The sequence below is a fragment of the Phoca vitulina genome, unplaced genomic scaffold (assembly GCF_004348235.1).
Source record: "Phoca vitulina isolate PV1807 unplaced genomic scaffold, GSC_HSeal_1.0 scaffold71, whole genome shotgun sequence".
In the NCBI taxonomy this organism is placed as follows: domain Eukaryota; kingdom Metazoa; phylum Chordata; class Mammalia; order Carnivora; family Phocidae; genus Phoca; species Phoca vitulina.
In genome coordinates, this window is record NW_022589774.1 from 336,890 (window position 1) to 358,871 (window position 21,982).

Below are 21,982 nucleotides of genomic sequence, written 5' to 3' on the forward strand. Positions count from 1 at the left end.
TTGTGAACGTAATAAAAAGTTTGTTTTATATCCCAGAATTCTGAAGTGGTTTTTTATGTAGCAGTAAGTGACCAGAATGGTGAGCCAGCTACAGACAAACACAAGGTCATTTGGAACTGGGGTCTGACTGCCCACTACTTGGACAACGGCAGCCCCATCTTTTGAGACCTGGTTACCTTACCCATAGAGACCAAAAACGAAAAGCCCCATGGGTAGCCCCTTTCTGGCCACGTGTCCACACATGCATCCAGACAGGACCCTGAGGGCTTGGGGCCTGACCAATGCTCAGGGTGCCCCTTCCTTCTCTCTGCAGAGGACTGCAATACTGGCCTCCTGGGCCTCACATCTGGGCCCAGGGCTGCCTCTGCCTATATCAAGGGGAGTGGGACTGTTTAGTCTGCTGGGCACATTCCTGGATTTTTAAAATAAATAGCAGATTATGAGCGACTTAGCCTAATGCTGTCATTGGGCCAGGCCACAGGCTTCTGAGCTGTCCCTTAGGAGGGAGCAGCAGGAATAGAAGGTTGGAGGTGTTTGACTTGAGAACTCTGTCCCAGCCATAGTTTAAGTGGAGAGGCTTCTAGCCTTCTCTGGGATTCCAGAGAACTTCTAATAATATGACTGATAACAGCAATGATGATAATAATCATACCGCACATTGAAGGCACTGTGCGTCAGACACAACGGTTACCATTACTTGGCCCATTATACAGATGAAGAAACTGAGGTTTAGTGGTGTGAGATCTCAAAGCTGAATGTCTAGCAAGTGGCTATGGGTTAAATGGAGATCAGTCTGATTCTCAGGCTCCAGGTCTTAACCACTACACTATATTGCCTTCCCAGGCTCTGAAATAGAGAGCTGCAGCCCATGCCCCCACCCACCCCAACATACACACACACACATACACACGCGCGCGGCTGCGCGCCCCTATAACCAGCCTTTCTGCTATTCCCAAGGCCCTTTCCAGCCTGCACGGAGCCATTCTCCACTGTGACTCCCTTTTTCCATTTCACCCTTCGCTGGATCATTTTATGCCTCTATTCCCTCTGCTAATTCAAACTAATTAAAGTATAAAATAGAATAATTGCTTCCATCCCCATACTCGTTCCCATCCACGTTGAGGACAGAGTTATATTCTTTATCTGGGAGTGGCCAACCTGACAAGTTGGGTGGAAACTGGGGCTATCAAGTTTCTTTTCATCTTCTCGCTCCGTTTTGCACTTGGCTCGTCGCCTGACTTTCCCTGGACTTGCTGACTGACTTCCATTAGACACTGAGGATACGGGAGAACTTGTATTCACACCCACAGCATCTGTCGATCTGCTGTTGAGGAAACCGGGGCGGACTTTCTAGGGAAGAACCAGGCATCCTATCCGTGGGGCACCTGGGCAATTAGCAGGATTGGGAAATCATTTCCCAAATGTTCCCCTGGGACTGGCCGGCCCTGGATCTATTAACAGTCCATTAACATTGGCTTGTTAGGCAGTTGCACTAGCGACCCAACACTTCTTACTAGTCCTATTTCTTAATTATGTGTAATTAACTGAGAGAGGGGGAGGGAGCGAGAATGAATGAGCTATACGGGATCGCTGGAGCTCTGTAAGGAGATGCAAACCTCTCCAGGCAGAACTTGAGGCCAGAGACTTGGATCTACACTCCCATGGTGCCAAAGATACAACAGGTGCCATGTTTTGGGGAAGCATCAGAGGGACAGAGAGACAAGAGGTGGGGATGAGGTGAGGGCTGGGATGACAGCAGGCTGCTCAGAGATTTATTAGAAAGTGAGGGGAAGCCCCATTCCCATGATGTCTTATAAGGTCTCAGGTCTTTCAGGAACCTCCAAAGTCTTAAATCACTGCCTCAAAACAGGAATACACTTATCCTTAACCAGCCAGCATTTTCCCTCTTTCTGCAGTGGTCACGGTTCAGGGAAGAAGTTCACGTGGGCACCCATGGCCTCATACAACTCTTGTTCCAAAAGTTCTTCATTTGGTCTAACCTCAGGCCTGTCTACTGTAGTTTTAGTGTTGTCTTCTGGACATGGAGAAGAGTCTCAATACCAACACCTTAGACAAGCCTCTTTAATATGAAAAGGAGTCTAGCGTTAGATTTGTTAACCGTTATCTCTAAAAGGGAGGAAACTGAATCTCTGAGAACTTAAGAGTGTAAGCCATCCAGCTCGTTAGAGGTGGGCCGGGACTAGAACACAGACCCCCGGGCTCAGCCTGAGGCCTACTGGATGTGCCCCACAGCCACTTTACTTCCCCTTAATCATCACTCATGGTCACCACCCTCCTGAGCCGGCATCATAAAGGCCTGAGAGCTGGAAGGGGCCACACAGAGGCTCAATGATCAAGGGTTTGTGTGGCGTGTGAGGCCGTGGGAAAGAACCTCCCCTCTGCTGAATGGAGTCTCACGTTGACCCGAGTGAGGCACAGTGAGGCCAAGTGACTGGTTTAACGCCATGTGGCTATGAAATGTTGAGACGAGATCCAAAGCAGAGCTTCGGACTTCAGAGACAAACCTATTATCTGAAGCAACTATTTCATGACCTGGGAGAGGGTCATGCTTCCAGATCTAGCAACAGCTGGACTAGACCCCAAGCCATCCAACTCCATCTGCATCACCACCCACTAAACTGTTTCTTGAAAGATGTCCGAGCTGTCTGTGAATATTCTGTACTCAGAGTTGCTCGGCCTCAGACAGATGGGCCCCCTGAGCTGTTCTTGGCCCTCATCCCTGGGCCCAGCCCCAGGTGAAATCACCTAGCTACCTATTTCTACACGATTTACAGCTCTCGGCGTGACAGGTCTCAGAGCTCTGCCACAAATCCCCCTTAGACTCTGCCCACTGATCACAGCTCCACCTGGCATGGGGAGCTCTCTGGACTGATAGATATCTCACCTGACTGGAGACAGGCCCCATGGCATTAACCCCAAATTCTTCCCATATCTGCTCAGTGGGACTGGCTACTACCGAAGCCCTCTGTTTGGTGCAGATTGTAACAAGAATGGCACAGCGGTGGCAGAAGATGAGGACAAAGGCCAGGAGATTTAGAAATAAGCTATGTGGACACTTGGTAGAGCCAGGGCTGATGCTCTCAGAGGTGACACCGGCTATGATCTCAGGAGGTCATCCCAGTCCCCGAAGGCCACTCACTAGTCTCAAGCTCTGACTCAGGCCCCTCTCCTCTGGCCACATTTTGAATGTAATTTCACAAAGCATCCCATTTGAGAAACAGCCAAAATCTGAGCCTTGGCATATTCTCAGTTCCATTAAGGCCTCACTGATCACTTCTATTTGCTGTCAATGCTTTTCCACCACACGGGGCTCAGAGAACCCAAGGAAGAGTTTTTACCCAGAGTTACCTGCCTGGTCCTCAGCCATACATAATGTGTTCTGAAAATATCACATATATTGGGGGTCTGTTGGATCCCTCTGATCATCATTTTATCCACCTATCTGGACTGCCATCTATCCATCTATCCCTCTGTCTGATTATTATCCTGCAGAAGCATCTAGAATGGTGTTCACCATATGTTAACATGGTGTTACATTTTGGGCAGACCCGACTGGGGACTCACTGCTATTTTCTTTTCTGTGTGTATTGCTGGAATTTGCATGGTGAGCATCTACTGTTTCTGTTTAAGAAATAACCTTATGTCTATAAATAGAGAAGAAAAGGAAGAAAAGGCAGAATATTTATAGGCTTCAGTGGGATGTTACAGGTAACTGGCTTCTTGTCTCCCTCCCTTGTTAGACTGTAAGCAACCTGAGGGTAGTGGCCAAGCCCCATTCATTTTAAAGTTTTCCCAGCACACTGTTCCCGAAAAATATATTCCCAGTAATGGGCTTTGTTAGGGCCCACGGACTGTTTTATTAGAACGAGACAACAGTGTTTATTTCCAACTGTCTTACCCACCGTAGGTTAGGCTAATCCTCCCCCAGCTCCACCAAATTCCCATCTGCACCTGTTTATGCCTTGACTGCATGGGCCATATGAAAGAAGGTAAAAAGACAGGTGGGGTCAAGGGGGTCTGGATATAATTTGCATGCAATCTGCATATGATTTGTGTCATCTGTTCTCAAGAAGTAATTTTTGAGTTAGAGCTGCATCACTGCTTCCCTGAATGCTGTCATGTGCCCATTTGTCTCTTCCTTCCTCCCTCCATTCTTCTCTCATCCCCAGATTCAGAATTCTTACATTCAAAAAAAATGAGGAAATGAGAACTCTGGGCAAGGTGGTGTTCATCAAGTACACCAGGAATCTTTGCAGAGTATTTTGGGAATGACAAACACTCAAGAGCTGGGAGGCACCTCATGAATGCTCACTGGTCTTCTAGCCCAGCATCTTTGTCTAGCCTAGAGTCTAGCCTAGGTTTTGGTCAATGCCAAGACCATGCTCCTGCTGAACAACAGTAGACTCACTGACTGAACGAATGGAAGGAACCAGCCTTTCTTAAGGTCTTTGCTTTGCCTTTTGCATCCCCATTAATTTGTGAATCCTCCGTTTTCCCTGCTTCTCTTGCCCATCACCATAGCTCTCCTGCATCTACCTTCTCTTTGCTCACATATATTCAGAGCAAATACACTCCGGGGGCGGGGGGGGGGGATAATGCTCCACCAGAGAAGGTGGGGAACCTGCTCAATGGTTACCCCGCAGAGGGTAGAAGTCTATTTCTCAGGCCAACTTTGGCTTCCCAGAGCTGGCCAGCTTCTACTGGCATCAGTCTATGACTCAGACCAAGATTTTTATCTCCTTCTGGGGCCCTATCTTGAGTCTGTCTCTCCCAGAATCAGGCCCAGCCAGGAGGCCTGGATTATTTACACTTCTCTGGCTCCCTTGAGCAGCAGACTCTGTGGGCCCAGGAGCTGTAAATCTACCTCCTAATCACACCAAGCTGCTCCATGCAGTCTGGCCTGTTCTTGCGGGGCTGTTCATCACACACTGAGACAGGGGCTGTGGCCTGGAGAGAAGCCTCCGGGAAGTGGCTGGCCCCAGTTTCTTCTCTCTGGCTCCCTGCAAAAGCCTCCAAGGACTCTGCCTCTCCCTGGACCCCTGAGCCACAAACCCAGAGGTCTCTCTTGTTAGAAGAACAGTTTCTGAACAAAGGTCACAGGTTATCAGTTACTCCTGGGCTTTGAAAAGAAGGGATGGGTGTCAGCACTTACCTGTCTCTCAGACATGATGTACAGGTAGTGCTCATCAATGGAGAAGGCCATGTCCCGGAGGATGGGGCTCCCATCTTTGAGCACAGAGACCATCTCGTACTGGACCCCTCCGTGGGGGGGACCATCGGCTCGGATCTGAGAAAGAAACAAGGCATCCTCAGCATCTGTACTCAGCAGTCCCCTGCTTCGGCCTAGAGCAGGTCACTTTCCTGAAGTGGTTGTATTTCCCGAAGATAATTTCCCCCACCCTACCCCCAGTTGCTACTCTGAACCAAACTAGGCTTCAGGGAAGGTAGAGGTGCTTTTCAGTTCAAACAGTGGGCTGTTTGCTTCCACCAAGAGCGATCCTTTCCCAAGTGGTCTGAGTGTGCCAGGTCTGGGATTTCTGACGGTAGGTTCATTTGTGTGTGCGTATGTGCCCTAAGGGGCAATTCTGAATATCCCAATGTGGTTACTGTTGCGTGTGTCTACATATATTTACAGCACTGTGTGGAGGGTGTGTGTGTGTGAGTGTGTGCTTGTGCACACTTACTGCTGTTTGGGGTAGGAGAGTCAACACCTGCTCACAGTGTTTCTGTCTCAGGCGGATGAGGAAGAATGGGTAAACAATCATATAAACCATTAAAAAGCTGGTCATCAAGAGATTCAAGATTTTAGAATCTCAGGAAGGCCTTTCTGCCCCCAAACAGATCCCCTATATGTGTGCAAATTCACCCTGGGATTCTGGGGAGCCAGGAATCCTGGATCAGACTCTTAGAGCCCAGCTCCGGATAATAAGTCAGAAAGAAAGGACTCAGACACCATCAAGTTCACTGCTTCTCAGCCCTGGCTGCACATCAGAATCGTCTGGGGAGTTTTAAAAGATACAAATGCCAGGGCTGAATCCATTAATCAGAATCTCTGTGGGTGTGGCCTGGGAATCTTCTTGGGGATTCAAAGCTCCCCAGGTGAACCTGATGAGTGGCCAGGGTCTAGAAGCAGCGATGGAGTCCAGTGGTTTTCAAGGTTGCATGCCTTGAGAATCACCTCTGGGGGCTTAGGAAAACACATTGTTGAGCCCGCCCCTGAGTTTCTGATTCAGCAGAAATGAGGCTTGAGAATTCTAACTTCTAACAAATTCCCGGGTGATGTGGAGGCTGCTGGTCTGTGGATTCGAGAGGGCTAGTCTAAGCTCTGTGTAGACTCAGTGGAAGACGGTCCCTAAGGTCATACAAAAAGCTGGTGTCCGGGAGTTCTGGGTTTGAATATGCTCCTGCCTTCAGGCTTCTTGGACGGGTGACCAATAATCCCCACCCTGGCTTGTTTTCTCTGTCCTCTGCCCATCTATACCCCCTCTAGCTCAAGCCCTATTTCCTCCATGAAGCCTTCCCTAATCTCTCCACCACACTAATTGCTCATCACCCTGATGCCTTTTTTTTTTTTTCTATCAGACATTTTGTCTTAGGATTATAGTCAATTGATCTGTTCATTGTATATGTACTAGCTACCATGTATTGACTACCCACTCACATTGTTCTCTAATTGCCTCACATGTGCGTAAGTCTGTCAACACTGAAGACAAGGATGTGTTTTCTACTTCTCTAATAACCCTCTGAGGTCTCGAATGGGTTCAGGAACCTGGCTGGTGATGGATAAAATGGGATACTTGAGAAATACTCGTTGAAAGGACATGAACTATGAACCCGCTGATAAAGTCTCGTGAACTCTAGTGCTAAATCAAAGTGAGATTCAAAGGCATTTTCTCTGGAAGATTGTAGGATTCAGGTTGCCCCCTCCCCACTCACATTCCCTTTCATTTTTCTCCCTTTCATTTTCATTTGTATTTCTAACCATGCCTTTCCCTCTGCCCATTTCTTCCACCACACCAGGAGCTCCTGAGGGCAAGGACCGTGACTTATTCATCCCAAGGACCACACTTGGTGCCTGATGCCACGGTAAATTCCCCTTTGCCCTTTCTCTGCCTAGCTAGTGGCTTCCTGCATTCAAAGCCATTGCATCCAGGGGAGGGGCTTGGGGGTTCATTTACTTCATTCTCAGAGAGTGGAGGAAGACTCGGGTCAGCAATGATGTTGTGAGGCTGAGGTTACTTGTCCTCTACCCCAGCGCAAATATGGTTATGGATTCAAGCAGAGGGAAGGGTCTCTACCTGGGAAAATACCCCACAATTAAAAAGGTTCCCCTTAACATTTGAAGCAGCATTCTCTCTTAGATGGACAGATCTGAAATTTCCTTGGGATCCTTCCAGAAATATAGTAGTTTTTAGTCAATAAAGTTCTTGGGCTATTGCAGAAAGTAAAGAGAAGATGTGATAGTCTTAGCTTCTGGCTGGCTTGACCTCAGTTTTCTGTCTCCATTATATGGGGGAGTTCAGGCTCTATTTCTTCCTTTGAAAGGGAACTGGTCCAGGGCTTCTCATCACCCTCCTTATAATGGCTGCTTCTCTTCAGGGAGATTTAAGTCTCCTCAAGGTACGGGCTCCGCCCAGGAGCTGTGGAACCAGTACCCTCCCTCAGGCCCGAACCAAGATCTCCCTGCCCCGAGAGGCTAGTTAACATTCTACCAGCTGGGGCGGCCTCCTCCCCATGAGCCCGGGCACCTGCCCGCCTCCCTGGCAGGGCCTGGACACAAAGTCAGAAGGAGGAACTCCATAAGCCTGGCCTTCCCTCTGTGGTCCCCGGGGTGAGATGGTACCCACGGCCGGCTTGGAGCTGGAATTGAGTCCAAGTCAACTTATCATCACACTCTCTGCTGTGTTCCACTTAGGACCAATCCCAGCCATTAACTTTTTCCTGAATCAGAGATCTACGCAGGTTTTTTTTTTCTTTTCCCGTCTGCAACCCCAATCTTTTAACAAAGCAATTGAAGCCAGAATCAAACCCACCTACCTTTCAAACGTCAAAGCTAAAACCAAACCAGAACAGAAACTGTTCTTGGTACTGAACCTGAACTAGGCGATCCTATTTCATTCAGTCTAAATCCCCGGAGGGAAGAGCACTATTGCCCCCCCACTTACTTCCTCATCCCATGCTATCTGCCTCCAGCTTGTGTAACCCTCAGAGACACCTGCGGGAGGGCAGAGAAGATGGAGGATGGGGCAGGAGGTCAGGGGCTCAAAGGGCACGGGCGGGGGGGAGGCTGGCAGGCAGGTGGCAGGAGGGGCCAGGTGGGCAACAGGTAGCAGAGATCTTTCCCCTCCCTGACACCTTGTGCTCCCTCTGAGCATGCACCGCAGTGGGCAGAGTGTAGGTCTGGGATGCAGGGTGCCTGGGTTTCTGTTCGGACTCTGTACCTGGGCTTGAGTTCTGCCTAGTGGTACAGTTTGCGTTCAGATCCCTCCCCTGAGCCTCAGTTTTCCCTTCTGGATAACAGGCCAAGGCGATCTGCTCGGTGCTGGCCACGGGAGAACCACAGTAGCAAGTACTAGAGCTGTAAGGGCTTGGGAGCTCACCTCACCTAAGCTCTTCCACTCCAGGCTCATGGCTGGCCAGTGGTGGAACCGGGGCTCAGAGAAGAGTGCATGGCAGATGGAGACAGTGCCCCGTGACCACTGCCGGGGACAAGGGTCCTGCCGCAGGGCAAGCACACGGGTTCCCAGACTGCTCTGCCTCAGAGAGAAAGTTTTGAGGTTCAAAGTTGTCTCTATCCTTGCCAGACACAGGATGGTAGCGGTGTGGTGACGACAGTCTGGGAGTCTCGAGCAAAGGTGGGATTTTTTTTTTTTTTTAAAGATTTTATTTATTCATTTGAGACACAGAGATACAGAGAGAGAGGAGAGCATGAGCAGTGGGAGAGGCAGAGGGAGAGGGAGAAGCAGACTCCCTGCTGAGCCAGGAGCCCGATGTGGGACTCGATCCCAGGACCCTGGGATCATGACCTGAGCCGAAGGCAGACGCTTAACCATCTGAGCCACCCAGGCGCCCAAAAGGTGGGATTTTTAAATCCGACCAATCGAGTCTATTCGGGGCTGTCCCAGAATAACCAAACTGCTGTGACACAGTTTTCAGCTTTCAAGCTTGTGTCCCCAGGGCCAGGTTTCAATGACCACAAGGACAATAACGGACTGAAGTAGATCACGAACCTGTCCAAGAGAAGGGTGTCAGCAGCCCAAGCTGCACAGGGCAGGGGAGGAGCTGGGGCAGAGGAGGGAGGTGACACACACGGGGACACACGAGTCACCTGAACATGTCTTTCTGGTTGGGCTCCTCCTCTCCTGAGAGGGCCTGGCCTCAGTGGGCACGCAGCAGCTACGGAGGCCATTTTGCTTGGACAAAGCTCACCAGGTAGGATAAGAGGGCCAGTCTGCTGCAGTGGAGGGTGACGGTCTTTACTGAAACCCGCAAAAGACAGAAGGTGCCCACACTGTCACGCAAGGAGATTCAGGCTGGTTCTAGTGAGAATTCCTGTTGCGTAGAGCCCTGACTGCAGGATGAGTGGCCGCAGGACCCTGCAACCTTCTCAGGAGGGTTTGGAACACAGGATAACTTCTTTTGCTTCATGGCTCAGCGTGGCCCTACCTGAAGGCAGTAGCAAGGACCTGGTGAATTTTCAAAGGGTCCCATTTGCCTCAAGAATTAATAACAGCTACCCAGCTATTGCTCTTACAATGTGCCAAGCGCTGTCGAAAGTACTTAACAAAAATCAACTCTCTTATCCTTACAAGAACCCCTGACGTAAATGTTCTTATTATTCCCATTTTACAGATAGGAAATTTGAGGACTGGGAGAGTTAGGTGGCGTTCCCAAGATCACACAGCTAAAGGGCAGCAGGGCTGGGATTCCCACACACAGTCTGATTTCTCAGGCGCTCTGTGACTCTCTTAGGAGAGGATAATAACGGGCAAATGGAGCTGTTCATTGCCGCCAGGAACAGAACAGACAGAACAGACCGAAAGACCGAAAGTCCGAGTTCTCTCTTCACCCACCCTTCCTCTTTTGGACCCCAAGGCCCAGGCGGGGCAATCACCCGTTTCCTGGAGTCAACAATAAACTCAGAACCTAATTTTGAGGGACCTTGGTTGGGGGGAAAACTCAGTTTATCAGGGCCGTCTGTGGGGTAGGAGGATGGGAGGTGCAGTCCAGGGGAGAGCAACTGCCGGGCCCTCCGCATGGCAGGGGCCTCTGCTAACAGAGAAGGAACTAGTAATCCCATTAGGGCTTCCCTTTAAACCACAGCTAGGCCTGTGCAGAAATTAATGACAGCCTCTTTACTTGAACATCCAATTCAAATCAGCATATCCAATTCCAATTAACTAGCTCACCTGTAGGCCCCTCCAAACCCTTTTTCTTGTGCATCACTTTCTTCTATAGTTAACTCTAAATTATGGAGCCCCTGCTTGGGATTTATCACTCTAATATCACTTTATTAGTAGTACTAGTAGTAATAGTATTTATTTATTTATTTATTTATTTGGCAAGAGCTGCTGAAAAGCAACTGGGAATCTTTTTCTTCTTGGGCCTCTCAGTAGGAAACAGATTGGTTTGAGAGGCATCACCATGCAGAGGGAGGCACCAGTTCATGTCTTTAGGCCTGGGATCTAATCCCAGCGTTCTCATTAATTGGCTATGTGACTTCAGGCAAGTCACTTCCCTTGTTTGTGTAATAGTTTCTGTAGCTGCCAAATAAGGTGGGAACTCCTGTCCTTATGAGCACAAAAAGGATGCTGGGAGAATGAAATGAGTTATTAGCTATGAATTTCAGGACTGTCCAATATCCATTTATTACACATCTGCCGTTGAGCCAGGCCCACGCTCGGCACTGGGGATACTACGGGGACAGGCTCCCCTTCGGAAGCCCGAGGAGCTGGGGAACGGACAAGCCAACTAGTCTTCACAAACACAGGGGCTACCCCTTGTGAGAGGAGTTTGCACTGGGGGGGGGCGGGGAGAAGGGAGGCCAACACCCCGGGGAGGCTGGGGCATGAGGGAGGCCCTGAGCCGGAGGCTTCCTGGGGAAGGTGATGCCTGAACGGATGAGCAGGAGTGGAAATGTGAGTTCTTTGGCTAATTTCAAGTGTGATGTCAGCATAAGCATGTTATTGTTATGTCTGAGCTCAGATTTCTTGGAAACTTGGTCTCTCAGACCTGAGTGTTTGGAGAGGATGAGACTTTTGATGTGCATTTATTGAGGGCTCGACAACAATTTCTGCAGGCCTTGTCCGAAAAGGCACTTTGGAAGAGGCCTTTATTACTTGGTTTTATCTCTGCCTCAGGACTCAGGGCTTGCATACTATATGAATGTGTGTGTGGGGTGTGTGTGTGTATGTGCGTGCACGTGCACACACACATACACACACGTAGACGTTTAAAGAGGAGAGAGGTGGGGTAGGCCTGGTGCTGCTCAGACTGAACTTGGGGGTGAGTTAATGAGCGAGTGTATCTGCAGCTGTGCATTTAGTGCTGCGCGAGAGGATTCAAGCTGAAGTTTATTTTTGTAGAGCTTCATGACCCGAATTATTTATAGATTGAAGCCTTTGGTAAATTCAGTCTCTGAGATTCTTCCTCCCTCTAGCCTGCATATGCGTACGCGCACGCACGCGCGCACGCGCACGCGCACTCACACGCACACGCACACACACGCACGCGCGCACGCGCACACACAGAGGCAGTAGCACCTTCCACGGTGCTTCTGTCTCCCGCTTCCCCAGAGCTCTGCAAATGTTAACTAACCATCCAGAGTCACAGCCCGGGAGGCCGAGGATCCCCGGACGGAGCCCGGCCCTAAATGCTTGGACAACTGGAGAGGGACACAGGAGCCAGGGAAACTCGGCCTGTGGGTTGCAATGAACCAGGAGAGCAGAGGGAGAGGGGAGACAAGGCCAAGGATCCCTCCTGTCCCTGAAAAGGAAGGAGGTCACTAAGATATGCTAAACTTTGTGAATTTTGTGCCCCCCTCCCCTGCGCATGCATGTGCACTGACACACATACACATACACCCTCCCACACATATGCAGATGCTTCTAGAACTGGTCCCCAGTGAATTGTCGGTCCATCACTGGGGCTTTGACACTGGAGACTGACATTTCCATGTACAATTATTTCTATTTCTGTGCATGTTAGGAATCTGCCCTAGATATTAAACTGGGTGGGGGGATGGATGATCTAGTGGAGGGGTTCATGCTCTTGAGGCTCCTGGATTTCTTCCTTCATGGAAAGCTAAGCCACGGAAGCCTTTCTCCTGGAATGTGGGGAGGGGCTTCCAAGAGAAACCATTTGTTCTCTGGACCTCTGCATCTTGGAACAGTGAGAATTAAGAGCCTGGTTTATGATAGGGGATATAGTGAATATTTATTGAGCAATGACTAGAAGTAAAGTGTTCAGAGGTAAGGTTGAGGAGGTAGGCTGGAGTGACAGTCTCTTTTCTTAAATCTTGGCTTTGTGTCTCCTCATCAGCCAGGGGTGGACGGCTAAGTGACCACTGATCCACGCGGCCCACAGAACTGAGAGGAGCAGCCTCTGCTTGAGACCTTCCCGTGGTTAAAGACCAACCGCATTTCACGAGGGCACCGACTTCCCTATCCCAGGGGTCTCTCCCTTTATGACTCAGCAGAGAGTGACATCAAGATCTAGAAGCAAAAGAATCCAATTCTTGGTTCTACCTCTGTCAGGGAGGGCTTTGAGCTCCCAGGCCCAGGAGGGGGCAAGAGCTTATCCAGGTGAATACGATGGGCATTTGGGAGCACAGGGCTCTGGCCCTGGACTAGCGCCACCTCTCAACACTGCTCCAGCTCAGACTTTGGCCAGTTAGGAGGATCCGGGAACCAGATGAAGTTGCCAGGGGCAGCGGAAGCACTTGATTGTTCTGGGAAACAATAAGATAAACACTGGCAAGGGACAGCTGAATCGTAAGGCAGCCTCAGACGAAATCACATCACACAGCAGCAAAGCAGTAATTCACAGCGAGGGCACAGGGTTGGGGAGGGGGGAGCACTGAGGGGTGTGTGTGGGGGGAAATTAATAAAGAATAATGAGCAACCTCTGCCAAATCGAAATCTCTGTGTACCCGAAGCTCTAGCAACATGGGGCTCTCAGAATCCCCATTCGAGGTACCACACACAGGTTCCTTACCTGGGGATGCCCCGCCTGTTTCAGGATAGCATCTAACCTCCTAGGCTTTTTGGACTGGGAATGATTTAGAAGCACCTCTTAGGGCCCACGTGGAAGGTGATGCAGCCTTCCTCACCAAGCTCTGGAATAGGGTGTGGTGAGAATCAGGCAGACTGACGCCCAGGTTAACTGCCTTGGAAATGCCCTGCCCCACCCCAGTGGGGCGGAGGGGCAGGCGAGTAGGCAAAGCAAAGTAGCACTTTCTGGGACTGGACATGTAGGGCTTCTGAATCGCTTATCTCCCTTTATCAGTGTAGTTCAACATATTTACTGAACATCGATCGAGCATGTCAACCAATGCGCAAAAGGCTGGAGATAGAAACATGAATGATCTTGAACACTGTGAAGTCGGCCTCCCCATTTCACAGAATAAGAAACATTAGGAGTCGAGAGCAAATTAGTGACAGAGCCAAGCTCAAAGCTGAGTCTGCCTGATTCCAAAGCCTGTACTCTGTCTCTTTCATTAGGCTCCCTCTGGGGCCTCGCTTTTCCCTAAGTCAAACAAGAGGACAATGCCTGCATTGGGACTAAAAATTACATCTAAAAAAGTGCTCAGTGCCCCTGGAGATAAGTCCTGGGGAACAAAATAGATCATATAGCTGTCTCCTCCACTATGACAAAGAAGGCCACCTGCAGTCTGGAAAAAGAGCAAAGGGTGGGGCGTTTAAGAGGGTTATTACCCTCTTTAATTAACTCATTCTTTTCAATGGCCTAAAATTGCCCTGCATTTTATAATCTGGAACAGTAATCTCTGGCTTTCATTAACACCGAGGATGACATTTAAAGCTGTAAGGATGGGAAGGGAGGTCTAGACTTGTGAGCACAGCTATCTGACAGGGCTTGTGCCTGAACGCGGGAGTCTCCCTGAGATTTTAAAAGGAAAAGTTATTTGGAAAATGCATGTGGCCTGCGTACACCATGGTGCAGAAAATTCGCAGTAACCGAGAGACGCGGAGAGCACATCCACACTGCTGTATTTCTCTTCCCATTGCTAAGGGGCGAGGCCTGAGTCTTTATTGCCTCTTATCTGTGCTACAGCAATAACCTGAGAAATCTCCCTGCCTCCAGCATATTCCCGCTCTAATCTGTTCTACCAACATGGCCAGATTAATCTTCTTAAAACACTTATTTGATCCTGCCTTTTCTGTATGCAAAATCCTTAAATTTCAGGTGTTTGTAATTTTCTTTCTCTTGCTTATCTCACTCCTAATTTTTTTTTTTTATGATGAACATACACTACTTTTGGAATATGAAAGAAAGTAAATCATTGCATGCACCCAGGCACATACACACAGAACACCTTTAACTGCCCCCATTGAGAATTTAGAAAAGTTCATGTCCCTTACTTGTCATGCACGGATCTAGCTAGCATAGCCTTCTCACCATTCTCCAATTATGTCTCCTGGTGTTTGCTCTTCATGTCTTGGCTTGACAATTTATTCTCCTTCCTAGATCCTAACCATCCTTCAAGGCCCAACCCAAATGCCCCCTCCTCCAGGAAGCCCATCCTGATCTCTCCTTTGAACTCCCATAGTCCCTTGCGAGTCTCTTGGCATGGTTACCTGTGAACACATGCGATTATCTCTCCTAAGATCATAAGTTCCTAGAAAACAGACACTGTTTAGTGCAGCTTCATATGCCTCACTGCATTCAGTACTACTGTACACATAGTAGGGCTTCAGTCCCACCCGATGATGCAATCAATGAATCCCTGTTACTGAAACTGGGTAGGGATTAGCCATAGCTCACATTTATTTAACCAACCCCTATTATTGTTAGACATTGTGCTAAGGGCTCTCTACACGCCCTCTCATTAAATCCTCACCACAACCATATTAGTCCCATGTTACAGATGAAGAAACAGAGGCACAGAGGTGAGAGGTAACCTCAAGGTCACATAGCTGGTGGGCAGAAGAGCTAGAATCTCAACTCTGTGAGGCCTTCACTTGTCTAGGCCTCTGTTTTCCCATCTCCGGAAAATAACGAATGGAGAAAGAGAGAATCTTGCTTTGCACATCCTCCCCTCTCTCCACCACATCTCCTGGAACCGGGCACGTAAAGACGCCGTACACATCTGCTTTTGTTGAAGCGATCTTTTCCGCTCCCCACTGGACTGCTAGGAGCTCTTGGGAGGAAAGCACTCTAACGGCTCCAGGTGCTGCTCTGGAAAGAACTCTGGGGCTACTAAGCTGGAGCTTGGCCGGCTCAAAGGCAGGTGGAAAGCAAGGGTTAAAGTGGCAGAGATGGGCTCAGAGCTGGGGTCTGAGAAACAGCATCAGAGGAGGAGGACGGAAGGGAAGTGAGGCCAGAGGGCCTCTATCCCCTGAAATCCCGAGACACCGCGCCGGGGTGGCCCCATGCTCTGGTATGTCTGACTTCCTGGCAGAGCCCAAGGGCAGAACAGACAGCTGGGGGAGGGCCTGGCTCTTTTAAAAGATTCTGTTTGACTAGCTGTCGTCTTCACACCTTTCCCCATCTCCCCTCCCAGGAGAAGGACTTTAATAATGAGCGGCTTCGTGACAACAGACCCCTAATTAATTCACTGCTATTCCTCTGGGGCCAGATCATTCTAATCAAGGTGGGGTGGGGTGGGGGCTGCCGAGCAAGGGCCGTCTGATCTCCGTGGTCTGCCACTGACTCTAGCTTTACTCTCTAGCGTGGCTGCCCCGAGACCCTTCCTGATCACCTTGTTCTAACGACACCTGCTTCTCCTCAGTGCCCAGCCCCTCCTGGCATGGACACCTCACAGCTGCTGGGCACAGAGCCAGGGTGCAGCCCCTGCTGGTGGCTGGCTACAATACAGCGGGGGCCAGGGCCGCACTGCGGAGGGAAGGGGGGAAGCAGCAATGGGCCTCGTGAGGAGCAAACTTTGCACTGCGTCTCTCCGAGCATGAGCAGAATACCCAGTGGGCTCCCGGTCAGCAAAGCGCAGCCCTGTTCTTCTTGTCCAGCCTCCCCCCCCCCATCCTCCCGACCCAAGAGGCTTCCACGTCCCAGGGTGCTACGTGCGCCTGGAGTTTAGAGAGCCGACATCACCTCATCCAGGGAGTGGCCACATGTTAGCAGCTCATGGAATTCTTTGCATGAGGATATGAGCAGAGGACTGGGACCAAGACTGACGGGAGGGAACGAGTCTAGGGACACTTTGGAACAAAATAACCTTAAAAAAAAAAAAAAAACCCATAAAGCCAGATCACACTTGGTGCTGATAGAAATTAAAGGGCACACAAGTCTCCTCTCCAGCAGCCTCTTAGGTTTCTCGGTTTCCCTTCTCGATCTCTCAAGCCCCACACTTCGATCTTCCCTGCTGAGAGGTGTTGACTGTCCAGTCAGGGCTGACGTCTTCCCTTGCTGGGGCGGAGGTCACACAGGGGCACTCAGCCAAGGGAGTTAATTCTCACTTTTCTCATCTGCAAAACTGGTAAAAACAATCCTGCCTACTTGAGGAGGCTACAGGGGGGACAGATTAGATAAGGAATGGGAAAGCATCTGGGACACTGGAAGAGGCTGCAGGGAGGTGAGGAATTTTTGATGGATTTTCTTTTGATCCACAGGCTTGGGTGGGACCAGGCTGAGGAGGAAAGCTGGGCAGGGAGGAAATTCTTCAGGGGCCCACTGGGGCAATCAGTCACCCCCACTTTCTGTCCTTTCCAGGGGAGTAGGCTGGGGGTGGGGAGGAGGGGGGGAAGGGTGCATGGGGGAAGGAGGTGGAGGAGGAGGAGGAAGGGAAGAGGGAGGGGGAGGAGGAGGAGGGAAAGAGGAGAGGTGGAAGGGGAAGGGAGAGGAGGGGAAGGAGAAGAGGAGAGGTGGAGGAAGAGGAGAGGTGGAGGGAGGGGAAGAGAGAGGAGGAGGGGGAGGAGGGGAAGAGGGATGAGGAGAGGAGGGGGAGGTGGAAGTGGGAGGGAGAGGAGGATGGGGAGGGGAAGAAGAGAGGTGGAGGGGGGAGGAGGGGGGAACAGGAGAGGAGGAGAGCAAGGGGGAGGGGGAGGAGAGTAAAGAGGGGGAGCAAAGAGCAGGGGCCCTTTGCATTATGGGAGTCTGTGGCCAGCTTTTGAAGGCAGCCTCTGAGTGAGAAGGAATGGTTGTGCTAGGGTCTCCACAGGACCTGTGCTGGGGACAGAGGGCCGAGGCCACTGGGGCCAAAAGGATGGCAGCTTTCTGATTCAAACCCTTTTTACTTTGTGAAAAGGAGAAAAGTGAGGGGGAGGCTCCAGGCTTTCCCCCACAGAGAGAAGGCTGCTGGGGCAAACCTACCCACTCCTAATCTGCTCCTTAAAAAGAGCTGGAAGGAGCCACAGCTTAGCTTTTGTGTAGAGTACTAAAGCATCCCCCTCTTCTGCCCCTCCCACACCCCCACTCCTCTCTATTTTTTTCTCTTAAAAGAGCGCTCCACCTCTCTAGGGACTGGAATCATTAACTGAACAGCACTTTGCCTCTCACAGCTTCTGACAACTTGGCAGTGAGCTGGAACGTACAGAGAAACCACAAAGCAGCAGCGCGAGAGAGGGTGGGCAAGAAGGGTGTGTCCGAAGGACCAGCCTGGTGTGTCCCTGGCCCCTGGCCAGGCACCTGCATACCGGGCACCTGCCTCCCTCTTCCCGTCCGCTCTGTGGCTCTGGGGACCGCTGGGTCCCCAGCTGTCAGGCAGGTGCGGTGGGGGGAGCAGGGAGCTTCGCATGGCTTCCTAGCCTCACCCCCTTTTGCCGTCACCTAGAGGCTTCCGGGGGCTGGCTGACCTCCAGTCCAGACAAGGGATGCCTGGAGGAGAGGCAGGAGTTAATTCTCCTCATCCTACTGGACGCCTGAGCCTCCCCACGACCAGCAGAGGAGGGACACCCGAGGGCTGAAGTTTGACAAGGAAGCGGGAGCCTAAACAGGGATCTTGCAAGGCCGCCAGACCCAAGCCCTGGGCGTTCCCCAAGAGGGAAAAAGAAACGATGAGAGAAAGGAGGGTCACGGTTTCCAGAAGCAGAGTCAAGAGAGAGAGAATTCTGGGGCCTCCTGGGAAAGAACCTAGGTTGGAACACCTGCAGAATTGGCTTTGGACAGTCCCAACCACGAGGGAGCTGATGGTTTTGAGGGGGTTTCTCAGCAAGGCCAGTGGGCCCCCAGGCACCCTGGCGAGGATCAGAGAACTCCTTGTCTTCTTGTCTTGCCCATGGCTCCTCTCCTCCACTGGGAATGTGGCCTTATTTAGAAATCCTAGAGTAGAGTATTGTTACCACTTCCGGAGCACATACTTGGTGTTGAACAGGGCACCAGGTGCCTTACCTAAAATCTCTACTTTAATCTCCAAAACCCATTTCACTGGTGAAGAAACTGAGGCTTGGAGAGGTTAGGTAGCTTGCCTCGGATCACAATAGGTGGTAGAGAGAGATTTGAGCCTGGATCAGTTTGATTATACAATCTTGTATAAAGCCCCATGCTTCCTGAAAAGGCATTCACCTTTGTCTTGTGCATGATGCTAACATATTACCAGCATTTTAATGCTCTTCTTCTGCAGTCTGAGCCCCTGTAGAAGTGCCAACAAAAACTGTAAATTCCCAGATGTAGACGCTGAAGCGCTATAGTTCATTTTATTCAACTTTTAGCGGAGTGCCAAGCACAATGGGGTGCTTAAAAAATTGCATTCGATCCTTGAATCAAGTTACAGCACCAGAATGCCACAAACTTGGACTACAAAAGCTTAACCAGCAAGCTTTGCTTTCCTTAATGGCCTTTCTACTTGCTTTTCACTGTTGTTGCTCCCTGAGAATAATTCATTGGATGTTGACTGTTACATGGATACTGCAGCCGTGGCACGTTAGCACGAGTTAATACCAGAAATCGTCATATAAAAGACGCTCTGATTCTGATGTCAAACTTCTGTTCTGGTTTATGTACATGGTCTCACATGATAGATCATTTTTAGAATGTAATGTCTGGATATTGTCTCTCCTAAAAAACAGGTATACTTCTCTCTATCTGAGTATGAGGATTTCTAGTTCATCTCATTTCCCTTTTTGATCTGGCTACCAGGATACTCAGGCCAAATCTGGTGCTGGCTCCTGGTGCTTATATTTTTTATTGTTAGCATACTTATTTCTACTCCCCTCACATGACTGGGATTTTCTAGTTCCATGCTAGTTTTCATAACCTACGTTTGCCAAATTTTTTATTATAAGTTATCTATTTCCTCGTTTGGAAAGAAGTGGGATGGGAATACATACAAATAATTACGCTCATGCTCTCACATGCTCTGTTTGCACCACATGAATTTGCACTCTGTTGTATGTTGCTGTGATAAATTCTCAGGTCTCTGCACTGTGTGCTCATATCCTTTCGCTGTGGGTAGGAGTTGGCCAGGAGGTTTCCGAGCAAGGGCCTGGACTACTCCTAGGATGGTTTAAATATAGGTGCCATTATGTTGAAAGAGAGGGAAGAAGTAGGAAGATACCACTAAAAACTAAGAACCAGATTTCAATTTGCATTCTGTTGGCCTACTGAAATCCACAGATCAGCAATGGGTCTTGCCCGTAGTAATGTTCTCTAACTATATGTAAAATGGAAGAATGAATAAATGAATTAGTGAATGAATGTTTTTCTGAGCCAAGAGATTCTTCTCACAGGAGAGAAGGCAAGGACTGTTTGGCGGAAAGCCCCATCTTCAGACCACAGAAGAAACTCAAGATCACTAGGAGCCCAGTGGAGACGAAGCTCCCCACCCCCTCCTTGTCCCCTGGCCAGGTCAAGAGCATTTGTCACCTGCACTGTGGGTGGCAAAACTGGGTCAGTGTGCTGGACACCAGGAGAAGAGGAGTGGGAAGAGGGGGAAGGAGGAAGGGAGGAGAGAGGCCTGTTTCTGCTGCCTTTCTGTGCTTCCCCCCCTTGAATGACAAAGTGGCCCACAGCAATGGTGGGGAGAGAAAAGGTGGTCTCTAAACATATCTGTCTGTCTTCCCTGGCAATCTCCTTTTACCTCTAATGTCCCATCTCCTTTTCCTGCTCTTTCTTGTGTTTCTCCTGCCAATTTCTGTTTCTGCTCATCTATTACCTCCCTGTCTATCTCTGTGCTGTCTCTCTGCCTCTCACCCTCTCTTTGGCACTCTCCCAGCCCCCGGGGCAAGAAGCTCTCGCAGCCCTCCTTCTGGCCTCCTTCTCACAGGCTCCAGCAGTCAGGAGCAGAAGACACTAGCCCAGAGCACGGGACACTCCCACCTCCCTAAATGACCTGTGTCCAAGCTTAGATTCCAACTCTAATCCCAGTGGCCCTGCCAACATCGGTTGGGCTAATTTTTTCCTGTAATTAGAACGGAACCCCCCCAATTCCATCTCTAATCCCAGATAATTAGCTCTCTGATTGCCAGTGTAGGGCAGGAAACCTCGTGTTTGGAGAGGGATTTTGGACAGACAGATTAGGCAAACACTGCGCAGGAACCTGCACTGGGGGACAGGCTGTCCACAAAGTTTGTTGTGGAAAGAGATCTGTGGTGGGTATGGGGCCTGTTTCCCACCTGGTGAGCTGAGCTGCCCCTGACCCTGTCAGTTCTCCAACAAATGGGTACCTCTCCTCAGCCTGCCTCCCTAGAGCAGGCCCCGTCTCCAGCACAACACACCAAGGGGATTCCCAGGGAGGAGATTCCTTCTGCTCATGGAGGGCAGTGTGTGTCTCTGCATGGCGGAGGGAGGGACAGCCCCAGAGGTGTCCACCCCCACATGCCGGATGGGTGGCAGTCAAAGGTTAATAAAAAATGGTAGGCGCCAAGACTGCCATGACGCCTACTGACCCAGGGAGTAGGAGAAATGCCAGGAAAATGGAGAAATAAATCCATCTCTTCCAGGCTTTGGGGAGGATTCGTCAGAGTGGCAGGGGATGGGGACCCTGAGGATCAGATTGGCCCGGCTGAGGCTAGCACCTGTCCACAGAACCAGCACTGCATTATCATCTGCTCTGCAGACAATGTGCTCTGCTAAGGACATTTCATGTTTTGTATCTGTCACCTAAATTTTCCTTCTGTGATCCTCATGATCATCCTGCAGGGGTGAGGATCCTATTAGAGAAGAAACAAACTGAGTCCCCGAGAAAGCAAACGATGCCCTCAAGATCACAAAGCAAACCATTGTGGCATGGCTGAGGGTAAGGCTCCGGGCTCCAGGCAGCTGGCTGACCCTGTTCTTTGCACAATCTCACATCTTCCAGCTGAGAGATCCTTCCATTGTAAGTTTGGGCATTTAGGATGTTGGGATGACGGAAGATTTGGGACACCAATATCCAGGGAGATTTAGGGCTCTGACAGTCAAGGAGGTGAGGGTCGACTCCTCCATGAAGAATGTGAAAGCCCAGAGCTACCGTAACACTCAAACTTTTTCCTGATGCGGAACGGGGCTGTCATTCTCGGGCCACCTGAATAACCCCAGTGTGGCCGGAGCTCTAAGGCTCCTTCCCTTTTCTTCTGCACTACTCTGAGCCCTGAGATTAGCTTCTGAGAGGAAGGCGCAGGAATTGCAGCCGGGGCCGGTGCGTGGGGGCCCTGTGCTTTCAGAGCCGGAAGGGAGCAACAGGGGCCTGTGGGCTGGCACCTGGGGGATTTGCCCAGCCTGCTGGTGGAGGCGCCTGGCCCTGCTTCCCCCACTGTGGCCCCTCCCATGAGCTCAGGGCCTGGGGGAGGGAGGCAGGCCATGGATGGATTCCAGATGGGCTATCAGGTTTGCCCATAGTCGACTCTGA

The 21,982-nt window shown here is 50.3% G+C and overlaps 1 protein-coding gene across 1 annotated transcript in view; it reads right to left on the reverse strand.

Moving 5' to 3' along the window:
* The window catches only part of PLXNA2 (plexin A2), a 209,405-nt gene that overhangs the window by 109,261 nt on the left and 78,162 nt on the right, over nucleotides 1-21,982 (reverse strand). The window contains exon 4 of the mRNA XM_032393140.1: nucleotides 5,174-5,308. Within this exon, the coding sequence (XP_032249031.1) occupies nucleotides 5,174-5,308 (135 nt within the window). The remainder of the gene's footprint in view (nucleotides 1-5,173; nucleotides 5,309-21,982) is intronic.